This window comes from Anomaloglossus baeobatrachus, chromosome 10 (genome assembly GCF_048569485.1).
Source record: "Anomaloglossus baeobatrachus isolate aAnoBae1 chromosome 10, aAnoBae1.hap1, whole genome shotgun sequence".
Classification (NCBI taxonomy): Eukaryota; Metazoa; Chordata; class Amphibia; order Anura; family Aromobatidae; genus Anomaloglossus; species Anomaloglossus baeobatrachus.
The window spans coordinates 32426496-32441533 of record NC_134362.1 but is presented as its reverse complement, the minus strand read 5'-3'; the positions used below and the strand labels follow the sequence as shown (position 1 = coordinate 32441533).

Sequence of the window (15038 nt, the reverse complement as noted above, 5' to 3'; positions counted from 1 at the left end):
CAAAAGATTAAAAAAAAAAACCCACAATGGCACATAGAGAAGGCACATTGTAGGTGACCGCTGCAGCCAATCGGGCTACACGCCATCTACGAAAAAGGAAGTCTGCAGAATACAAGAGGCGAGGGAGTTGGGCCGTTCCAGTAAGCATATCCCCATTTTATTTACCTTTTGAGCACCCTGGATTCATTAACATAATGTCTTAATGTAATGGACAGTCTCTTTTAAGGCCTCAAAAAGTTCAATAACCTGTAGTCAGGATGAATGAAGCATTTTTTTTTTGTTGTTTTTACTGACTATTACCAAGCGTCTTGTTATACCGTGCCTTTATGCTGCTGTAGGTATCAGGTTTGATATCCACAGAGGAACCGTGGATTTCCTAGTGAAAGAGCATATTAAGCAAGTCCAATTGATTTTTACTGTATAACTGGAGCAGCAGATGGAGGAGGAGCTGTGAAAATAGCTCAGTTAGGGCTTCAGTCATGCATCGAAAACTGCTCCATGCTGTAGCTAATCCATAAACGACAAGGATTTGTACTGGATTCCTGAAAATTGTCCACAGGGCACCACTTCAGGATGGATCCCCCTGTAGTGGAGATAATGTTATATTAGTGTAATGTTAACGTCACAGGGTGTCTAATGGCGGCCAAGGGATCACGATCTTGGGTGATGCTCAAATAGTCTACTGTTCAGTTATTATGGAGTAGTCTTCCTTATAATAGTGCCTGTTGAAGGATTTGTCCGGCACGACTTGCTACTGCATAGGTAGGTGAACGACGTGGATGATATCACACACCTGCATGGGCGCACGTGTGATTTTCAGGTAGGACAGGTACATGATAACTGCTGACCGCGCACCCATTCAGGTAAGTATTTGTTGACTCAACTTCGGCGCCAATCACCTCCTGATGTAGAAGTGAACGGTGCCAAACAAACCTTTAAAAAGGGTTATCCAAAATCTGTTTAATTCAGGGAAATCGGGGTGTCTACAATATAGCCAGAATCCCGAATAGCAAATCTGTCTAGTTATGCAGAGAGCACATCATTCAGAACTTGAAAAAAAAAGAGTGGTGTGCAAATTATTTTTGGGATCAACAAAAAATGATAATAAAGTTTGAAAAGTAAATTTAATATTATCCAATAAATAGCAAGCCAGAAAACAAACACCGCAGGTGCATATAAAAACATTTAAAAACACAGACAAAAGTCAGAACACAGTGTGTTACTGTAAAAGACACACACAATCCCCAAGCATATATAGTGCTATAATCAATAAAAAAAATGGCGAAATAAAGGAGAACATTAGACACATGATAAATATTCCACATTTCAAAACACATTCAGCAGAATGGTAGATTTAGCAAAACATGTGGATTACACTGAAACAATACAGTAATGAGATGAAAGAGACCATATAAGGCTATGTGCGCACGCAGCGTTTTTCGTAACCACAAAGATGCAGTGTTTTTGGTCCCAAAAAAAATGCACCCATGGCAAAAACGCATCAAAAAATCGTTTTGATGCGGTTTTTGCTGCGTTTTTCTCCAATTCAATGGGTGAAAAATGCAGGGAAAAATGCAAAAAGAATTGACTTGTTGCACCTTTGTAGTGACCACAAAAACGCAGCAAAAAAAAAAAACTTCACTGTGCGGACAGCAAAAATGAAATCTCATAGACTTTGCTGGGGAAGGAGATTCATGCAGTTTTTAGCGCAAAAATGCACCTGAAATACGCAGCGTGCGCAGCACATAGCCTAAAGCGGGCTTTACACACTGCGATATCGGTCCTGATATCGCTAGTGTGGGTACCCGCCCCCATCTGTTGCGCGAAATGAGCAAATCGCTGCCCGTGCCGCACAACATCGCCCAGACTCGTCACACATACTTACCTGCCCGGCGACGTCGCTGTGACCGGTGAACCGCCTCCTTTCTAAGGGGGCGGTCCGTGCGGCGTCACAGCGACGTCACTGAGCGGCCGCCCAATAGCAGCGGAGGGGCGGAGCTGAGCGGGACGTAACATCCCGCCCACCTCCTTCCTTCTGCATAGCGGCCGGGAGGCAGGTAAGGAGAGCTTCCTCGTTCCTGCGGTGTCACACGGAGCGATGTGTGCTGCTGCAGTAACGATTTTTGAGAATGGACCCCGATGTCACCGATGAGCGATTTTGCACGTTTTTGCAACGATGCAAAAACGCTCATCGGTGTCACACGCAACAGCATCACTAATGCTGCCGGATGTGCGTCACCAATTCCGTGACCCCAATGAGTTCACATTAGCGATGTCGTAGCGTGTAAAGCCCCCTTTAGGCTAATCAAAAAGGACCTGAAGGGAGGTACTAGACCACAAGCAAATAAGCAATGGAAAAATCACACATGATGCTTACTACCATAGAATGCAATCCTGCTATAGAATGCCATATGTAAATATTTCGGAAAGGGGATCCCCACGCGTATCGCCACGCGACTGTGGCTTCCTCAGGTGTAGCAGTCTGTATTTACATCAGAAGTTGGGTGCAGTATGTTATCACATTACTTCTAGACGTCTGAGCAGTTTGCGTTTTTCTGGTTTTCGTCTATCGGTGATATGTGGTGTAGCGGGATGCTGCGGGAATGTCGTCTTCTGTAATAAATGCTACTGAAGTGTTCTGCCTTTTGACAAATCCTCTCATCTCTTTCAGTACAACAAACACCTCTTTGTGCACATTGGACAAGCCAATCACTCGTACAGTGACCCTCTGCTTGAACCCGTAGACATCCGCCAAATTTATGACAAATTTCCAGAAAAGAAAGGGGGCTTAAAAGAACTCTTTGGGAAAGGGCCGCAAAATGCATTTTTCTTAGTAAAATTCTGGGTGAGTTGACTGACCTGTGTATATGTATTTGTATCAACTTTTGTTTTCTTAAATGCTACTGTATCAATCTGTATCCGTACCATTAATGTTTCTCCTTCAAGGGCTGCCGTGACCTTTACCATGAGTAAGATCTGCTGTCAGTGTGTGGTTGGTTGCGGTCCAGTTGCTCAAATCCTACAAAATCATGAGGGAAAGGGCTCACTGTGTTCAATGAGAGATAATCCTGCTGTAAACGTTAACATTTACATTGTGCTTTTACCCTTCTAGATGTTTCCAGAAATGCAAAAAAAAAGTACACATCGCACTATAAGAAAAATCTAAAAACCAAAAAACCAAAGCCCTTCATAGACATAAGATTGGTGTTGGCCTCCATCCCAGCAGACACTCCCATTAGTAGGACCGCTCCTGTGTTTTCCGGGAGCCGTTGCCAAATGTGTCAGACAACGGCTCATCTCTGGGAGAAAATATGATTGACGGTCCAAAATTTGGACATACCAAATTGTCCGGGGCTCACATGCGTATTAGACAGTCTTTTGAACCCATATATACTGGCGGGTTCAGATGGCATTTGGTGTAAATGCACGTAGATGGACCCATACTGATATCATAATGAAGGGGTCTGCACTTGGTAGGATGATTTTAATAGACACTTGACTGTGTGTTGCGCAGTATGGCAAAGGGATGAAGGTGAGCCATAGCTTTTTTTTTTTTTTTGTGGTTGGACTGATCACACATTAATGACATATCTTTGGTAGATGGAACCATTGTTTAACTCCTAACAATGTACCTTTTTGTCATAGCTTGATAAGGTATGTGTGAAGCAATCTCCGGGGCTAATGGTCATGTAACACACAACGACAGCGACGACGACGTCGCTGCTAAGTCACCATTTTCTGTGACGTAGCAGCGACCTTGCTAGCGATGTCGCTGTGTGTGACATCCAGCAACAACCTGGCTCCTGCTGTGAGGTCGCCGGTTGTTGCTGAATGTCCTGGACCATTTTTTGGTCGTTGCTCTCCCACTGTGAAGCACAGATCGCTGTGTGTGACAGCGAGAGAGCAACTAACTGAATGTGCAGGGAGCCGGCTTCTGCGGACGCTGGTAACCAAGGTAAATATCGGGGAACCAAGCAAAGGCTTGGTTACCCGATATTTACCTTCGTTAGCAGCGTCAGCAGCTTCTTGAAGCCGGCTCTCTGCTCCCTGCACACGTAGCCAAGGTACACATCGGGTAACTATAAGCAAAGTGGTTTGCTTATTAACACGATATGTACTCTGGCTACGAGTGCAGGGAGCCAGCGCTAAGCGGTGTGCGCTGGTAACCAAGGTAAATATCAGGTAACCAAGCGAAGCACTTAGCTTGGTTACCCGATATTTACCTTAGTTACCAAGCGCAGCATCGCTTTCACGCGTCGCTGCTGGCTGGGAGCTGGTCACTGGTCGCTGGTGAGATCTGCCTGTTTGACAGCTCACCAGCAACCATGTAACGACGCAGCAGCGATCCTGATAAGGTCAGATCGTCATCGTGATCGTTGCTACGTGTGACCTAGGCTTAAGACCGCTTCATAGCAGGCAAATGTTGGCTGCTTTACATAACTGGCATGTGCCTATGTATACAGCAACAGAGCTTTCTCCTATTGCTGTAGATTAACCACTTAAATGCCACTGTCAATCTCTGACAGCAACATTTTAAAGGGGCTCTGTCAGTACAGAATGGTTATTCAAGCCAAGTACAGGCGCTTGGTGCATCATGATGTGGCCAAACATTTAAGTGCATTTTCCCAACTGCTTGATTTACATCTATTTATGCCCTTCTCTGGCGCTATGAAGCCAGCGCTGTCAATCAAAGAGGGGGAAGGCGGAGATAGAGGGAAAACTAGTAGGTGGGAAGGTGCACTTACATTTTTGGCCACACCATGGTGCACTGAGCGCGTGTACTTGGGCTGAAGAGTCATTCTGTGCCGACAGTGTTCCTTTCATTGGCGTCAGGTTGAGTCCCAAAGGGGAACCGTGATTTCACTATATACTTCAGTATACTTTTGTACTGCAATACTGTTGTAGATAGTATAAGCAATTAAACAATTGTAGGTTCAAGTTCGCGAAGTAAAAAAAAAAATTAAGATAAAAAAAAAACTAAAGTTTCAAAATTTAAGGTTAAGCCCTCAAAAGAAAAATGTGTGTTTTTCAGTCACATTGGACACGGAAATTGTGACAATGAACCATTATTTATACTCAAACTACAGTATATCACAAAAGTGAAAACCGCCAAATTATGCTTAATTCATTATTTTCCCTCCCCAATGTCATGTGATGTATTAGTGTTACAAGGTTGCAGGGGTGTTACATTTGGTGCTATCACTCTCACACTCTGATACTGGTCACTGGAAGTTCAACATGGCTCCTCATGGCAAATAATTCTCTTGTGGATCTGAAAAAAAGAATTGTTGCTCTACATAAAGATGGCCGATGCTATAAGAAGATTGCCAACACCCTGACACTGAGCTGCAGCACGGTGGCCAAGAACATACAACTGTTTAACAGAACAGGCTTCCCCATGGTCAACTAAAGCGCTTGAGTGCCCGTGCTCAGCATCCTATCTAGAGGTCGTCTTTTCAAAATAGATGTATGTGTGCTGATGGCATGACTGCAGAGGGTACAGGGGTGGTGGTCCGCCTTTCAGTGCTTAGACAATACGCCACACACTGCATCACATTGTTCTGCTTGGCTGTCGTCCCAGAAGGAAGCCTCTTCTAAAGATAATGCACATGAAAACCCACGAACAGTTTGCTGAAGATCAGCAGACTAAGGACATGGGTTACTGGAACCGTCCTGTGGTTTGATGAGACAAAGATAAACTTATTTGGTTCAGATGGTGTCAAGCGTGTGTGGAAGCAACCAGGTGAGGAGCCCAAAGACAAGTGTGTCCTGCCTACAGTCAGGCATGGTGGTGGAGGGTCATTGTTTGGGGCTGCATTGCCAACAAGTACTGTGACATACTGAAGCTGAGCATGATCTCCTCTCTTCATATTCAAGCTTGAGAACGATCCCAAATGCACCTCCATGACGACCACTGCCGTGCTAAAGAAACTGAGGGTAAAGGTGCTGGACAGGCAAAGCGTTTTCAGACCTAAACCCTATGGAGCATCTGTGGGGCCTCCTCAAACGGAAGGTGGAGGAGCGCAAGATCTCTAACATCCATCAGCTCCGTGATGTCGTCACAGAGGATGGAAGAGGATCCAGCTGTCCCAGTGAAGCTCTAATGAACTCCATACCCAAGAGAATTAAGGCAGGGCTGGAAAATATTGGTGGCCACACAAAATATAGACACTTTGGATAAAACGTGACCAGTTTTCACTTGGGGGGTGTACTTTCTTTTGTTGTCAGCAGTTTAGACATTATTGGCTGTGTTGAGTTATTTGGAGGACACCAAATTTACACTGATACAATGTAAAGCAGTGAAGTGTGCAGCTTGTATAACAAAGTGTCATATCCTCAGTGTTGTCCTATGAAAAGATATAATAAAATATGTGCAAAAATGTGAGGGGTGTACTCACTTTTGTGCTATACTGTATATTTGTAAGCTTAATAAAATTTAGTTTTGCAAATAGTCAAATACCTTTAGATTTCTAGACAAATGTTTTTGGCATGGTGTATTAAGAATTTAAAAAAAAATTAAAGTTACTTTTCCTTCGTATGTTAACCCATTGTGAAAGGGGACACTTGAAACCTTTCAATATCTCACTCGTTTTTGCTGATTATTGTGTATTGACCTGTCCTCTTGTTGCACCAAATCTATCAATGCCTATGTAATGTTTCAAAAATGTGTTAGAAAAACTGCACCATTGATTGCTATACGACCCGACCCAGTGCCTATGGCGTATACTGGTATATTTAGCACTGAAGCTAAATGTCCCCATTGTCGTTGTTTATGCTTGGAACAAATTGATGATCGCACGCTATGCTTTACAGTATTATGCTCCTTGATAAAGTTGTAGGGACAAGCCCCGCACCATGTCCCCAGTGAACACTATTCATCTAGTTCGGCTGCATAGAAGGGATATTTTAGAGAGGAGTAAGACAGAATAGTAATTTGTAATTTCTCAGGGTTGTACGGAGATAAAATATGAACATGCAGGGACTATTCCTTGATGATCGCTGTCCTCTTGTGGAGGAGTCCACATACAGCGTTAATAACAGAGGAAGGATTTATGGACTGGGCTGTAATGCAATGCAGAATACCGTCCTCATTAATGTACATGAAACCCAGGACAAAAGGCGCAGCCTAATAAAGACTTTTACATTAAAGGCGCAAAATACATCAAATACAGGCTACATTTCTGCAGGTCACTCTGTAGCGATAGATTTGGGGTAAGCACCTGATCGGAGGACAATGGCGCAGGGTTCTGTATCAGATACAGCAACTCATCTTTGTTTTGCAGGAATTTGCATTGCAAACGGGCAGCCTGTGAGAGCGCAGCCTCTTGTAATCAGAACGAGCCTTCCAGATTCTTTTGATGTAGTAGCGCTTATTTATGAAACAGAATTTAGACAAGGAGCCGCTTCCATTGATGATTGCGTTTAACGATTGTCATGCATAGAGAGAAAAGGGGATACAGGGCAAGGCTGAGAGCTTCATGTGAGGGATATACATACAGCGCAGGGAATATGACGAAAAATGACCTTATTGCAAAAGCCCAGGTGCATTATTATTCTGAAAATAAAGGAATAATTAGATTGGCTTTGTATAGATGGGAGCCGGCGTAATAAGTGGTTATCTCTCCGAGACCTCATAAGATGAAGTGGTTTTACCACAAATTAATTTAATCCCCTATTCAGAAGGTGGGTGATAAATGTCTGATTACTGGGGTCCCATTAATCACTAAAACTGGGGTCCTGAGCTCGTAGTCAGGGACTGAAAGAGTGGCATGGTTGTCACTTGTTATCTAGCCTTCCATTCAATGTCGGTGGTACTAAGGGAGATGACACCCGCCACCCATCCATCCAGGCTCCTCCTCCCTGTACAATTACCCCCCCTACCCCCGGCACATTAATACAGTGATTAGATTGTAGTGGAGTAACCCCTTTACAATATCCTCAATGAAAAAGACACTGATTATCTGTCACTACATTATGGTGATAGTGGCTTACTAATTTTGGAAGTATCTCTTGATGCTATTATGAATAGTCCCATAGTGCCCTGTGTTATATACATAGATTTCTGTGTTATTGCACTCATTAAATTGAAATGGGTTTAAAAAAAAAATTGCTCGTCTCGTCCACTTGTATGCTATATGTAATGTATGCTTAATTTGTTTTTGTGACTACTGTAGGGCCTGATGGTGCAGAGATTGTGTTTATTGAATGTCTGTCATATGTGCCACCCTCATAGCGTTTTCATTTTTAATGGCGTGTTTTTCAATATTGTCGTCTTAGGCTGCTTTCACACTACGTTTTTTTTTTTAACATGCTTCCTGAACGTTTTTTTAACGCAAAAACGGATCCAGGGCAAATGCGTTTTCATTTCAATGCATCTGCAATGGACTCGCGTCAACATGCGTTTACGAACCTTATAGTGAGGATGCAGCGGCTTGCAGTTTTTTAACTTTTTTCAAAAACGCTACTTGTAGCATTTTTGAGCTGCGTCCAAATACTGCAAATTGCTGGATCTTGACTATACTGCACGCAAACGCATGTGAATGCTGGCATGCTGATAGACAGGATCCTGCTTGCTCTACTGAGCATGCCCAGAAACCAGCCTGGTGTGATCAGTCTCTCTCTCTCCCCCTCCGTCTCCTCTCGTTTTCTCCCCCGCCTGAGAGCTGCGGAGGCTCGTAACCAAGGTAAACATCGGGTAACTTGCTTGGATACCCGATGTTTACCTTGGTTACGTGTGCATGGAGCCCGGCTCTTAGCAGCTGCAGACGCTCGTAACCAAGGTAAATATCGGGTATCCAAGCAAGTTACCCGATGTTTACCTTGGTTACGAGCCTCCGCAGCTGTCAGATGCCGACTCCCAGTCTGTCACGTTCAGTTCCCCTCACTCCCGATCACATGACTCCAATGCCCGCCCATAAACTTCAAGTGACAGGATCCTGCAAAATAACACTTGCGTTTGCATGCGTTTTTCTTTGTAAAAATAGGATCTGCTTTTACAGCAAAAAAAGTTCATGACGCATGTTAAAAAAACGTAGTGTGAAAGCAGCCTTATATAGTCATTGTTGGGTGTCATTTGTCCGTTTGTCACACATAACATCTGTTCTCATACATGACACATTCTGTATGGGTATTTTCACATATATGTTTTTTAATTAGGGTTTGGATACTAAGCACATTGATAGAAAAATGTCCGGGTTTTTTTTGCACATGTGAAAAGAAGCCTTGCGGTCTGATAAGTTGTTGTTCTTAAAGGAATTTTCCCATCTCAAAGATCCTATTCCAATATGTAGTAAGTATAATAATATTAGCCAATACATCCAATTAGAAATGTAGCATAGTTCTGCTGATTAGCTATGTCACATACCTCATGTGCAGGGCATTGAAGCGTAGCTATCTATGATTACGACCACTAGAATGTAATGAACTGTCACTATGAATGGACGTAACAATGGATACCTAAGCTATTGAAATGCCCTGTACATGAGCTAAGAACTATACTACATTTGTAATTAGAGGTATTTGCTAATACAGTGGAACCTTGGATTAAGAGTAACTTGGTTTGAGAGTGTTTTGTGAGACAAGCAAAGCTTTTTACAAATTTGTAACTTGGTTTAAGAGCAATGCTTTGCAAGAAGAGCAAATACCGTGCACACTTCCGGTTCTGTCCTTTCACCGCGCTCTGACCCGCTCTGGAGGTAACTTTCTGTACAGATGTACTGGATACTGTATACAGTATACAGTACAGTATATAATATATAGTTTAGCAATTTGCATTTGTGGATATAGTATTGTTCTTTCTTATTGATAACCAGTGCAGCACATTGCTTATACTGTACCTCTCGCACACCAACAATTTTATTGTAAATTAGCATACAGTTTAATTTGTTATGTGTTTTTTACTGCCCAGTATTTTGCATTAGTGTACGGTAATAATGTTATATGAATACAGGACATTATATTGTATTGCTGTAATAAGTTTGTATAAACACAGTAAATATTTTTGGGTTGTGGAGCAAATCGTCTGCGTTTCAATTATTTCCTATGGGAAAATTCGCTTTGATATAAGAGTAACTTGGTTTAAGAGCGCACTGCTGGAACCAATTATGCTCGTAATCCAAGGTTCCACTGTTTTATTATTATTATTATTATTATTATTATTATTACACCTACTAGTGCATATTGGGATAGGATCTTGGAGATAGGAATTACCCCTTTAATTTGCCCCAATGGGTTGTACATTGCCCTAGAGTTATCCATGACAGCGGTGCACCATGTGCAGTTGTGTTCTGTTTTCATGTCAAATCAGGTTTTCTCATTAAACACTTGTTTGTAATTACCGTAAATAATAAGTTAAAATAACTGTGCCCCTTTAAATATCTGAGAAAAGCAGAGAAGTTGCAGGCAGGATAAGTTGTGCGGGTTGTGCAGGGCCTGTTATGTCCTGTTTCTGTTAGAACAGTCATTATCACCCGATTCTTTCCTGCCCGGCCACACTCTACAGGTTACCAGATGTGTGTTTTCTTAGCACCATAGGCAGCCCCATCAATCAATATGTCTTAAGCATGGAAGAATCTGACACATTTTAAATGGTGTTCCATTTCTCTCTGTATAAATTGGCCATCACCAATCCCTGCGTAAAGTGTCTTAGTATCAAAAGAAATGGGAGATGTGCCTTCCTGCAATTACCCAGTAATCACAGAGAACAGTAATTGGGCCATAGGTGAGACTTGCAGCCTGCAGCCCTGAGCCTCGCCAGCCCTGGCGCTTTGTGCATCACATTCATACACTCCCTGCTTCTCTACACAGCATGCCAAATCCCACAAACTACTTATGAGCAAGCCCATGTGTTTTTAGCCCAGTTTAGCTTTTGTGTCTGCTGAGAGAAGAAAGATTTGTCTTTGAAGGGAAGAATTACCTGTGTCATATTTCTTTTCCAGTCGTATTATTCTATATACCCTTACCTTACTATTTTATTATAATGCAATTTGGATAACTGGAATGGGTTAATAAATGGTACAGACTTTATTTTTTAGCTTGACAGACAATATAGGTGTTATAAAAAAAAAAGTGATTTTTGGAACAAAGATTTTTTTTTTAATTTTCAGAACATTAATAAAATTATTATTGAAAACCATCAGTAAGAATCCTTGCGATCAGAAACCATCAACACTAACCATTGCGGTTTTAACCGCTTCATTACAGTTTATAGTTTACTGACCGAATACCTGTTTGGGGTTAAAAGAATTGTCCAAGAAGAAAAAATGGGGCAACGTAAGGAAATACTTAAAGGACAAAATGAGAATGACTTGCCTACTACTGCCCCAGTGTCACGATTCGGCTGCCCCCTCTGCCTTTGTTTACAGGGCTGAAGTCATGATGTCACGTCTACAACACTGGCTTCATCAGTCTTGGCAGAGTTGGACACAAGGTTACCGAGGCCGGCACTTGGCCACTGCGATGTGTTGTAAATGTGGCTTCCACACTGCAGCCCTGTGAGCAGGGAACTCCGAGGAGCAGCGGGCAGGCAGTGCAGCAGGGGCAGCAAAGGGTAAGATTTATCCTACCGTTAAAGAAAATCCAGGAACAAAGATACTTAAAATTCTTAGGATTTAAAAAAAACAAAAAAAAAAACTATCCATCTCATAGAGAACCGTAAATGAGTTTCAGACTCCGTGTTTACTTATTGCAATGATTAAAGATGGAGGCTGAAACGCGTCTGCGGTTATCCATGTGATGGATGGGATTTTAATGGACATTAAATAGATTAAGAATTTTAAGGATCTTTATTGCTGGATTTGCTTCTTTATCTGCAAGCTATACTGCAAGGTTTCTGTGCAATCAAGATGTCCTACTTGGGTGAGCTGAAGTTTTCCTTGTTTGTGCACCTTTCCTACCATTGCATCAATATTATTAGAAAAATATATACAAATGGCTTTAAAGGGAACCTGTCACCAGTTTTGGGGCCTACAAGCTGCAGCCACCACCAGTGGGCTCTTATATACAGCATTCTAACATGCTGTATATAAGAGCCCATGCCGCTGTGTAGAACATAAAAAACACTTTATAATACTCATCTTGGAGGTCGCTCCGGTGCACAACAGTCGGATGGGTGGCGCAGTTCTCCGGGATCGGCGCCTCCTTTTTCAGCCATCTTGGTCTTCCTTCTCCTTCTTCTTTCTGAAGCCTGGATGCATGATGCGTCCTATGTTATCCACACAGGCCAATATTGAGGTCCTGCGCAGGTCGGCAAGTGTGTATGACGTCGGACGCGTCATGCACGCCGGCCTCAGAAGAAGGAAGACCAAGATGGCCAAAAGAAGAGGCGCCGCTCCCGGAGAACGGTGCTACCTATCCGACTATTGTGCACCGGAGCGACCTCCTAGGTGAGTATTATAAAGTGTTTTTTATGTTCTACACAGTGGCCTGGGGTCTTATATACAGCATTCTAACATGCTGTATATAAGAACCCACTGGTGGTGGCTGCAGCTTATAGGCCCCAAAACTGAAATCTGTCACAAGGTTTTTGCCACCTAATCTAAGTGCAGCATAACCTCTGGGTAGAGATCCAGATTTCAGTGATGTCACTTACTGGGATGCTTAGTGTAGACTTGATAAAATCATGGTTTAATCAGCAGTAGATTATCATTGCAGGACTACATGGTGTGCTGCAGGTAGTCCAGCATATTCATGAGCCCTGTATAACTGCTAGGTCTGCAGCAGAGAAAACATTGATTTTATCAAAATGACAGCAAACAGCTCAGTAAGTGAAACATCGCTGGAATCAGGGTCTCTGTCTCTACATTATGCTGCTCTCAGATGGGGGAGCAAAAACCTGGTGACAGATTCCCTTTAAAGAATATTTCTGACATTAGTCTATTTACATCCAATACTTCATTTTTTTTAAAAAAAAATGTATTTCATATGAGAGTTTGTGGCAGTGGTATCAAGTAGATAGAGGTAACACCTATCTCTGGTTTCCTGATGATAATTTTCTTAGTTTGCTACAATGTAAGGTGGGACTATTCACATACAGTAATCGCAGTACACAGCAGAGCCATTCATATGTACAAGATGAATAGGTACAGTGGATGCTGAATCCTGATTACCAAATAATATCTGTCACGGTTTGGGTCATGCAGATCTAGAGATTACTCTCCCTATAAATGTCTGTGTATGGACAGCCGCTATGTCAGTCACAATGCACATGCTTTCTGGGGAAAAAAAAGTCCACAGTGCCACCTGCTGGACAAAGCTAAGTAGAACTTTTTTAAAAAAATGTATTGAGGACTAATGAGCACAAATATTATTATTATTATTATTATTATTATTATGGTTGTTATGTGTATTGTTATTATTATTTTGTGTGTATTATTATGTTATTATGGTTGTTGTTATTATGTGTATTATGTTGTTGTTATTATTATTATTATTATTATTATTATTATTATTACATAGTTACTTAGGTTGAAAAAAAGCCCTCGGTCCATCTAGTTTACCCTTCCTCCACCAGTTCTACATTTGGTCACTAAGACATTTATAACCAACAATGTTGTGTAGTGAGGAAATCATCCAGCCCTGATATAAAAGCTGTTATAGTGTCGGCCATTACTGCCTCTTGTGGTCGGCATTCCACTGTCTGACTGCTCTAACTGTAAAGATCCCTTTCCTATTTAGCTGCCGGAATCGCTTTTCTTCCACTTGCAGTGAGTGCCCCCTGGGCCTTAGTATTGTCTTTGGAAGGAATAAGTCATGTGCCAGTCCTTTATATTGACCACACATGTATTTATACATATAAATGAGATCTCCTATACTCATATTATTATTATTATTATTATTAATAATAATAATAAGGGGTTTTTTTTGGACATGTGACAGATTCATGATCGCTTTCAAACAAATATAACCACACAGAGATGCATGTGAACATTAAATATTTTTGAACTGCATTACTGCTATATAGAATTGCCTTTTTCTGGGCCCGGGGGTTACAAATTTAAAGGGCCGGTAGGATCAAGCTCTAATTTTAAAACAGCCTGGGACAGATAGAAGTGCTCCGCCAATATGGAGGAAGTCGCTTACCCCCAAATATACACTGCAAAGAAAAAAAAAATGACAAGCCCCTCTTAGCAAAAAATAGTGCAGGTTACCATTTAAAGGGGTCGCAGATAAGGCACCATAACTTCATCAAAATGTGCCTCAATTTTATCATTTAAATCTATATATTTGTAATTAAGTTAAACATTTCTTTTCCCCAAGGCTGGCAAGGTGGCTCAGTGGTTAGCACATCTGCAAGGAGTTTGTATATTCTCCCTCTGTTGTCGTAGCCTTCCTCTGCTTTTCTCTTACATGCCAGAGACATAGTGATAGGTATTTTAGCTTGTGAGCCCCAATGTTGACAGTGAGGTCTGTAAACCGCTGCAGAATTAATGGCGCTATATCAGTGAGGAAAAGAAATAAACTGTGTTCACATGTACAATAGATTCAGAGTGCAATTGTATTTACCAAGCAGTGCAGTCACAGCAGCCTTCACCTGTGCATTTATTTCACTTTGATGGGAAGTGCTTGTCAACTTCATTTTTTTTTTTCTAGAGCATTGTTATGCTACGTTCCCATTATGGAAAACATAAAAAATGATTGCAATAATGTGTTGGGTTTGTTGAACAGTTCCATCAAGTTATTTTCTTTTTGTTTTTGTTTTGTTTTTTTTTTTGCATCATACTGTTGAAAGTAATTGCTTTAATGAGATACCAACACTGCATCAAATTTACAGTAACTCCCTACTCCCTAAATTGACAATAATGTAACCTCTGCATCCCGGCTATTTTCATTCTGTGGTTATCCTGCAGATGTGTCCTAGAGTGACCTGTCAATCCTGAAATCGGCCGTATATTAATTACTGCACTCGGTTTTTTAATGTGGCTCTTAGTTGACTAATTAGGGTTGTTGTTCTGTTTGAAACCTCTTGTTTGTAATTATATATGTAATTATTCGTGGTTTAATGGCGAGTCATGGCCTTATAATGTACATGACACATTTTG

General features: G+C 41.7%; 1 protein-coding gene and 1 long non-coding RNA gene across 3 annotated transcripts in view; one reads left to right on the top strand and one right to left on the bottom strand.

The window, feature by feature from the left end:
- LOC142254549 (uncharacterized) overlaps positions 1–15038 on the bottom strand; it is a 60886-nt gene that overhangs the window by 1179 nt on the left and 44669 nt on the right. The window lies entirely within an intron of this gene.
- The window catches only part of TEAD1 (TEA domain transcription factor 1), a 230967-nt gene that overhangs the window by 202654 nt on the left and 13275 nt on the right, over positions 1–15038 (top strand). For both annotated transcript variants that reach the window (XM_075325658.1, XM_075325657.1), the window contains one exon: positions 2672–2845. In XM_075325658.1, coding sequence (XP_075181773.1) covers positions 2672–2845 — 174 coding nt within the window. The remainder of the gene's footprint in view (positions 1–2671; positions 2846–15038) is intronic.